General features: G+C 37.6%; 1 protein-coding gene across 1 annotated transcript in view; it reads left to right on the top strand.

Moving 5' to 3' along the window:
- The first annotated feature begins 580 nt into the window (after positions 1 to 580).
- LOC124110305 (androglobin-like) overlaps positions 581 to 10,094 on the top strand; it is a 156,123-nt gene continuing 146,609 nt past the window's right edge. The window contains exon 1 of the mRNA XM_046469566.2: positions 581 to 1,171. Coding sequence (XP_046325522.2) covers positions 1,041 to 1,171 — 131 coding nt within the window. The 5' untranslated portion in view covers positions 581 to 1,040. The remainder of the gene's footprint in view (positions 1,172 to 10,094) is intronic.

Genomic DNA, 10,094 nt, shown 5'->3' with positions numbered 1-10,094 from the left:
TTAAAACAGCGTTAAATCAAACTCACTCATTCACTCGTTTAGAGGCTGTAATGTGATAGTGTGAGTCCATGGAGTTGAAAGTTGAGCAATAAAACCTCCTATTTACTCAAAGCCCTCATAATACCCATATCAATGTTGCCATGGGGTACCGGCATTTAGCATTCTCTAGATACTTCAAAACTTCATAGTCATACAGTAGAGATTTTAACGCTCTCGGTCTTCACAACGCCACAAACACCAACGCACAACATACTACGGGTCGACCACGGTTCATTGTCAATGTCTTTGTCAACAAAGTAGTCACACAAACACCTGTCATGTTGAACTGGTTTTAAAAAGAAAATATTTGGTATGCACAACAAACACGACGACTAAGTTTACATTGCTATTAATAAAATTCAGTCAATCTGAAACCCAACTGACTACCTCGCCTCATAGTGCAATGAAATCGAACAAAGCAATACTACACTAAGTATGCGATCGAGCGTTGCGTTGCATCTAAATCCACACCACCCGGGCGTCTCCTAACAGTAAGCTTACTGTTATTCAGAGCACTGATTTTAAATGCAAGTGACAACGCTATACAACCGTTATGATAGAAATGGATTTCATTCGGAAGGACCTAAACGCTGTCAGGCGAGACGGAAAGTAACAAATGCTTGTCGAAACGGTCTCTGAATACTTTATACGCGTACGACGTGCACTGTCCATGTTGCTATTTATACAGCGGTAAATCCTACAGAGGTTATTGGTGTTCGTGGAGGTGTTTATGGTGTTCTGAATAGGAAACGTAATTCACTTTCTATACGTTATCTTTCGCAAAGAAGTCAATCATACCACTCATTCAAGTGAAGCAGCTAGTCGTCAAGGAATGACTCCATGTTAACCCTAGCATGACACCGGATCCAGCGACCTAACGGTAACGGACGTCAAGAGACCACGTCAATGCTATCCAAATTCTTGTCTCGTAAACTCGATTGATGGACCCATAGAGCCGGATTTGGATTTTTCATATACCCGTGGATTGGACTTCGTTTACAATGAGTGATAAACGGAGTGATACAGCCTCCCCCAAAACTCGGCAAAAAAGCAGAGATCTTCTGTCACGGAGACAAAGTACCGTGAAAGCTTTCGACACAACGGGCCTGAACCGAAGGAGGTCTTCCGTGTCGTGAGTAGATTATTATTCAGATTAGATCAAAGTTGTTAAAAGAGACTTTAGATCTTAGATAAGTACAGGCACACTGTCAACCACTGCTTGTATTTGAAGGATTGCTTGCATACCGCTATACTTTCTAGAACGGAAGGTTTATAAAGCATGCTTGTGCTAATGACCACCTATTTGCCGTAGAGAGGGGGCACGGGTGCCCCAGTCGTCTAAGGCACCGCGTTTCGCTGTGCAGAGTTGCCTCCCTTAGGCACACCAGAAACCTATGATTGTGGGTTCAAATCCCGGTTGGCCCCGATTATGTTTCCTGGTTTGTCAGCACCATACCCGTGCTCGTGGGTTTCACTACGGGTTTTCCTCCCACATTAAGCTGACACGCCGCGATGTAACTGGAATACTGTTAAAAGCGGCGTTAAACCCAACTCACTCACTCACTCGCTCACTCGCTCACTCACTCACTGTTTGCCGTAGAGAGTATGGACCACTTGGGTACATGTATATCTACAGGTACATTGTTTAATTAATGTATTCAGATCAGGATGTTTACACAGATTCATCGCAATACTCAACGACATCTGAAATATGGTCCATCACGGTTGGTTGGTCTGTTGTTTTACGCCGCACTCAGCAATATTCCAGCTATATGACGGCGGTCTGTAAATAATCGAGTCTGGACCAGACAATCCAGTGATTGAATCAATCAATTGAAATGTTTCAACCAAGTCACCGAGCCTGGGTCCAACACGAGACATAAGGAAACGTCATTTATCAACACGGAAGAATGCTTCGTCGTTATGTATCAATTACACGTGTCATATCATTATGACGGTAAATACCATGGTATTGATAAGATTCCACTTCAATGTGAGTGTTGTAATCGTAATTGGTCTCACTTTGTTGGAATATGAAATGATTTAATTCATACATAGTTACATTAACCAGAAAGAGTCAAAGGAAATTTATTAAAATAAATATTATCAGCACTAGTGTGAAAAAGAGTTTATAAATATTGGGTACTTTGTTGCGAATTTCAGATTGATCCAAAGAAGATAACTTGACATGAGTCTTTTAATTAAGAAATAACAGATTTATTCAAACATTGTTCTGAGGTTATTACCTAAACGACGTTTCATTTTGAAAGATCATATACTCATACATCGAGAAAACATTTGCTGACGATATGTTTAATATTTGACTATTGTGAAGCTTCGATTCATGGATTCAAGGATTTTGCTCCATGTAGTTTTAGCAGGAAAAGAAAGCGTTGATTCGAGGTATCAGGCTTCTAGATCCGAGGAATCGAATGCACTCAGACCTGATCGTGCTATTTGTGAAACGCAGGTCGCCAAGTGTGCAGCAACCAGTCTGTATAGCGTGAAGCAATGCGGTGCAGAGTGCATGAATAAATAAGCGTTTAATTACGAGCGAATATACATAATTCAGCTTTTAAATCACTGATGCTATCGATGTTTGGGAAATAGTCGATCAGCACCATGACGACTATTGGGATGTTTTGACATGTCCTAAATGGAGATTACAATCAATGGACGAAAGTTTATGATGCATAAACAGTATGCAATTATTTGCAGCGACTTTTCTTTGAGGAAGGGGTAGAAAAGGGCTTCTGGGGTGATGGGTGTGAGTATACTGTTTAGGGTGGGGATAGTGGTAGGTGTTGGAAAATAACAGCGAGAATGGCATCTAGGCTCGCGATATTGTAGATTGTGGACATGTGAAAAGGGATTGACTGGGGTCTTATTTGGTGTGTATTTTGTTGGATGGGGTACAGGTGAATTGGGTCGGGTTGAATTGGGTACGGTTCAAAGGTGGTGGAATTGGGAGATACAAGGGTTGTTGGTGATGGATTGGGTATGGTGCAGGTGGAACGATTGAGTGATACACTGTTGGAAAGAGGTCATATGTTGTTTGTTTTTGGATGAGCAGATTGTTAATGGATGGAATATCATGATCACCCGATCCCGTGTGACAACCAAACGCTCACGCCTTCCAACAATAACACCTAAGTAAACTGATCTTTGTTTCAATAACACCACAGGCAGCGATATTCTAGCTATATGACGACGGTCTGTACAAAATCGAGTCTGGGACAGACAATCCAGTGGTTGATATCATGAGCATCGATCTACGCAAGTGGGAATACGATGACATGCATCAAGCAAGTCAGCGAGCCTAAACACCCGATCCCGTTAATCGCTGAAGACTGACAAAAAAGTCTCCTATATGTGTTATGACAAGTTGGTTATCGACCGTACGGTGTTTATATACGGCCATGAAATCTCTGATATTCGCCAGGTTGGAAGACGTCGCAACTGGGCCACTTCTAGCCGTGAGACTAACGAGTCACTAGCTGACACCAGTCAGGATAGGGACATGGCAATGGTCCCAGTGACACTACATCTAGCGCTGATGATGACATTGTCACAGACAATAATTCTGGACAATCTGACAATTCTAAGACAGATTTCACACTTGGGGACAGATTTGACAATCAGATCTCTGCACAACACATTGAAGAACCAGTACAAAAATGTGGTGTTTTGTTTATCAATGTAGATACTAACCTTGACACTACATGTATAGATTGTAGTGCTACTGAAAAGGTCTTTTATCATACTAAATACCTAGTGTAAACCCTGACTCAATATCAGACATGAATGTAACTGATATGATGAGTGACAACGGTGCATTAGTTGTACAAGATTTGATTACCACGATAGACTGGTGGAATATTAATGGCTTGATATCAAAAATTGTGTATTCGGGTTTTTCTGCCGTTTGTAAAACTTATGATATTTTCTGTTAAATACTATTTTGCAAAATCTTTTAAACGACTATCATATCTTTAGTTTCAATCCAAAACGTTATAAATCCCATGGAAGGTTTTCAGGAGGAATATCAGTATGTATTAAACATAGTATATCCCCATTTCTTGAGAGAGTTTTTTTTTTTTACGGTGAACCCGATAATACTTTTAGGATGACGAATGAGTTGTCTACCTTACAGTCTTTCCTTGTGTTTGTTTAACCCCGAGGTTTGACAAGGACCACAAAACCAATAACTTCTCTCGTCCTCGACAATCTTTAGAAAAAGGCCTAAACAACTTCGGCTTAAATTTATTAGATCCGTGTAAGATACTTGGCATCCATATAGTTCATGGAAGATTTAAATCAGACATCACAGGCAGTGTGACTTATGTACATCCATTGTTGACTATTTTATCATTTCTACTGATATTTTTACAAATATAAAAGATGTATCGGTTCTTCAGCAAACTGAGTCATGCCATTTGCCAATACTGTGTACTCTGAAACGCATCCTACCCTGAGCTTGTCTACCCAATAAGAGGCGTGCAACTACTCATTTTTTAATAAACCATACAGTTACATGTAGATACAGACTCCCTGAAGATAAAACTAACTAAGCTGCAATGCTCGTAAGGAATATTTTAATGTTTCATGAATTTCTATATTATAATTCATTGTTTTAAAAATCTAGGAGTATTTGTTACTGTAGCTGCACAGCACGATAAGCAACAATCACCCTGGTTTGATATAGACTGTACTAATTTAAAAAGGGAAACATATTTTGCTGAACAAGTTTAGAAAGTGTAAATATGATGTCAATTTACACCTTGATCTTCATGCGAAATCTGAGTACAAAATGAGCTGTAAAACAAGAATGCAAACGGCAGTAAACTGTTTGATGGTATAAAGGTGGCAGCTAAACATGGAGACTGTAAACGTTTCTGGATTTCATTAAAAAGGGAGATACAAGGTAATAATACATCTGGTTACTCCTTGACACCAGACATCTGGTTCACTTGATTTAAAGAACTACCTAACCCCGCATTCAGTAACTTGGAATTCAAACCCTTTGTTATGTAACGCAGTTTGTAAATTCCCATTCATGTGAACATTGTAACGAGTTACCATTTCCAGATGATCTGTTATCAGGTGAAATATCAGAGAAAAAGATTGAGTGTGCATTACAAAATCTGAAATCTGGTACATCTGCCGGTGAAGATGTGAAGATGGAAAATATCACCTCCACTTTTTAGGTTATCAGGCAAAATTCTTATACCATATATAACATTAATTCATAAAATTATGAATACTAGAGTGTTTCATACGTTGGTATGATATTATCATTGTCGGATCGGGTACACGGTCTGAGCCCAGTTATCACAGGGGTATTTCTGTTTTCAAATGTAACGGGAAAGCTGTTTACCTTTATTATAGGAAAACGTCTTTGAGTTTGGTTGGATGTGAATAATTGTCTATCTGAATCTCAAGCTGGTTTTCGCCCACACCATTCAACGGTTGACAATTTATTTATATTGCAAGCTTTTATTTAAACCTAGGTATCGCTTTTATTGTGCATTTGTAGATTTCAAAACAGCTCTCGATTATGTTGATCGAAAAAAATGTTATTTTTACTTCTTACCAAAGGATGTCAAGGGAAATTGTTTCTAGTTCTAAAAAATATGTATACATCGGTAAAGGCTTGTATTAAAACACAATCTGGTAGGACTAGGTGCTTCTTAACATCTAGTGGTGTACGCCAGGAATGTATATTAAGTCCAGTTTTGTTTATTTTTTTCATTAATGAGCTCGTCACAGAAATATATAACGAATGTCATTATGGCGTGTTTGTCACACATGATATTTGAGATTAACTGTTACTTCTATTTGCTGATGTTATGATAATGTTTTCAAACCCTGTTAATGACCTACAGAAACAATTGAATGTATCACATTCTTTTTACAACAGATGGGAATTGGAAGTTCATTAATCTTAGCAATTATAAATATTTAGGCCTGACGCTTTCACCTAAACTACCATGGTCAGTTGCCAGCAAACAATTAGCATTGCAATCATCAAAAGCAATTTTACCTATCAATATTTTTTTCAAACAAAATATACATTTATCTTTTTCTACTGCTTGTGCTATATTTGGGGGCAAAATTGCGCCAATCTTGTTATATGGAGTAGAAACACGGGGCGTAACGTATAATGACGCTATTGAAAAAGTATATGCTTCTTACTTTACAATTAATGCCTTTTTAATGGATGGAAAATATGCTTCCAATAAAGCTATTTTAGGTGAAAGAGTACCCTATCCCATTCATGTATTAAGTGACAAGATAGTGGTTAAAATTACTGAGGATGCAAATGCAAAGATATCCTCACCAATGTTATAAACTACTGAAAGTTCTTGATAATGGTAAAACTAACGGTGTCCAGTGTCAGATATTTATTATTTTCATGTGTGTATTTTTCATTTGTGTGGATTTCCCAAGATGTAGAGGATACATCTTTGTTCTTATACTCTTTTTAACAAAGATTACAGGACATGTATAGCCAAAACTGACATGAGAGTATATCCTCTTCACGTTTCCTCCGCCATTACAAGGATATCAAGTCTGCTGTAGAACCAGAGAAGTATATAAGTATGTTAGATGATAAATCGCTTGTTTGGGCATAATGTAAATTCAGAGAGTCATTACACAATTTCAGTGTAAATCTTAGACGCAGATGTGAGAAAAGGGAAGTTGAAATGGGGTTCTGTACAAACTGCCAATTAGGAGAGATTGAGGATGAATTTCATGTTTTATTAGAATTTGATCAGTATGAACATAGAGAAAAAATATACTCAGAGTTTTAACAATAGGCATAAAACAAGATGTTAATGATCTGTCTTATAAAATCAAATAACTCTGCTGTCACACGTTTATTTGCCATATTGTTGAAACATATATTCTATGCCAGATAGCTTTTATTTATCATATATATCAAATGAAAGTGAAAATGTCAACTGTACAATGTGACCTTAAATACCGAATAAAATATCTATCTAAAAATATCTAGCTATTCTAACCTGTATCTTTGCGGGTCAAATATACTGATGAAGTGTAACGTTACATATACATGTACCCGCATGGGTAGATATTATATTGTAAATAAAAACACACAGGTTATGGTAGCGATGATTAACTGTATTTCTTAATACCTGAATACACTCAAAAGACACAGGCGTCCCACTGGTGTATTGTGCAGGGCTACTGTTATATGATCTGAATACTGCCCACCAGTCCGCCACAGAAACGGGCAAGCACGGCCATTCCTTCAGGTGACAGGAGAATGTCCCTCTTTTGAAGGTGTGAATGTCTGCTGTCACCCATGCGTGACTTTTTCACAGACACCCGACGATTCAATAGTGTCTACCTTGACCTGACGATTCATACTGAATCTTAGGTATGGACCCAGCATGACGTTTATTTTGTTTTATGTTTTGTTTAACGCCACACTCAGCGATATTCCAGATTGATACTATAAGCATCGATCCACTCAATTGGGATACGATGACATACATCAACCAAGACAGCGAGGTGGCCACCCGATCCCGTTAGTGCCTCTTGCGACACAAATGGGTTCTAAAGACTAATTCTAACCCGGATCTACACGGGTCGCGTGACATGTACAGAAATGGCAGATATTGTGACGTATACAACAGTGGACATGTGTGACAAGTTTACAGATACCTTATGTTATATACTGAATTTGACGCATTTTTCATAAATTGTAAATTATTGCTTAAATATTGCTTTATTTATATTGCGTGTATTTTCTGTAATTATAAGACAATACCTTGTAAACATAACATGTACATCACTACGCTTGGATGGAACAGAAAAAGGCCTTTATGCTGTATTGCACACATTGCAGTTTTTTGCTAGATTTTCTGGTCTTAAGGTTAATGCGGAGAAAACTAAACTAATTTGGATTGGTTCAAAAAAGAGATCAAGATATAAACATCTTGACTGTAGTAATACAAAGTTTAAACTATTAGGAATACGTTTTGATGTTGATTTTGATAATATTGTAGAGGACAATTATTAAAGTTTGAAAAATATTGAGAGATAAATGAACCTATGGTCGGTAAGAAATTTGATTCAGTTAGGTAGAAATATAGTCCTACAAAAGTCTTATTGTCAAAATTGAATCATGTTTTTTCTTCCATACCCAACCCTCCAAAAGATGTGATTGATACTTTTCAGAAAAGGTGTTTTAAATTTGTATGGAAGGGAAAACCGGATAAAGTGAAAAGACAAAAATGTTTCGACCTCAAAGACATGGCGGAATTAACATGCCAATTATAAAGGATGTGATTGCAGCACAAACCCTTAATGGATCAGAAGATTGATATTGTTATCACTCAGAATAGACGGAGTTAGTTGCTTGCTATTTTCCAAATAGAGAGAGAGATTATGGTTGACAGATACCTCCTATGTTGTTGTATGTATTGCTCCAAATACCAAGTATATTTTGGAAGGATGTTTTGGAAGCTTGGGCAATATGCTTGTCTAAAAGGAAACTGAAAACTGGTCAAGATATTATGAGACAATCTATATGGTTTAATAGCAGAATACCAACAGGAAATAGCCCAGTCTTTTATAAACATTGGTCAAGCAGAGGTGTAACCTTCATTGGGATTTTAGTTGATGACAAAGGTAAATTTTATGTATTTGATGTTTTTGTGCATATGTATGGAATCCAAACAAATTATATAGAATATTATGGAGCTGTAAATGCAGTCAAACAATTTTGTAAGGTAAAGGAATACAATGTTTTCAATATCTATATCCCCTCGACCAACCATGCCACTCAATATATCACATCTGCTAAACCGAAATATAGGTAGTAAAGAATTTTACAAGACGTTATCAGCACAGGGGTTTGTTAAATTTCTTTGCATTGAAAAATAGGAAAGGATACGAAATAAGACATTTAGTGAAACGGATTGGCAAGAACATAATATTGATGGCAAAAAGATGCACTCAAAGTGATGATATTGTACTCTCAATGCCTGAAATGAGTGTGTTTTACATATGATGATCTACCACAGTCGTCTAAGACACCGCGATTCGCTGTGCAGAGTTTTGTCCCTTGGGCACGCCAGAAACCTATGATTGTGGGTTCGAATCCCGGTTCGCCCTTTCACGTTTCTAGGTTTGTTAGCACTCTACCCGTGCTCGTGGGTTTCACCAAAGTGGTAAACGTCTGAGACCTGCATCACTTCGGGCTTTCCTCGTTAAGCTGACACGCCGTTATATAACTGGAATAAGTAGCTGAAGCGTTAAAAAGATTAAAACTCGGGAAATCTCCTGGTGAAGATGGAATCCCTCAAGAATTTTTTAAACTTTCAGAAACAATTCTTATTAAATACTTGAAACCTTTGTTCAATAAAATATTAGATACCGGTATATTTCCTGAAGCATGGAGCATTGGACTTATAATACCTATACATAAATCTGGTGTTACCTCTGACCCCAACAATTATAGAGGAATATCTCTGCTAAATACTACTGGTAAATTATTCACGTCAATACTTGAAAAAAGACAACGATCATGGATGGATATAAACGATTTAATACATGAAGCACAATCTGGATTCAGATCCAACTATTCAGGCATCATTTTCACACTCCAGGCCCTTGTACTAAATATTTAACAAAGCGGGGGGGGGGGGGGGGGGGGGCGATTTTATTGTGCCTTCATTGATTTCAAGAAAGCCTTTGACTTTGTGGATAGGAAAAAATTATTATATATGCTCTTACAAAAAGGTTGCCATGGCAAGTTGTATAATGTCTTAGCTAGTATGTATTCTGCTGTTCAGGCTTGTGTAAAAACAGACAAAGGTAGAACAGATTTGTTTACAACTAGCTCCGGTGTAAGACAAGGCTGTATATTAAGCCCACTTCTGTTTATCTTCTTTATTAATGAGCTTGTAACTGACATTTATAAAACGTGCTGTCATGGTGTGTTTGTTTCAGAAAGTATTGAAGATATTATGCTACTACTTTTTGCCGACGATGTGACTATGTTCTCATATACAGTTATTGGT

Source organism: Haliotis rufescens, unplaced genomic scaffold (genome assembly GCF_023055435.1).
Source record: "Haliotis rufescens isolate VD_foot unplaced genomic scaffold, xgHalRufe1.0.p SCAF_5, whole genome shotgun sequence".
Taxonomy (NCBI): domain Eukaryota; kingdom Metazoa; phylum Mollusca; class Gastropoda; order Lepetellida; family Haliotidae; genus Haliotis; species Haliotis rufescens.
Note: the sequence above shows the minus strand (reverse complement) of the source record. Positions and strands in the feature narration are given on the sequence as shown.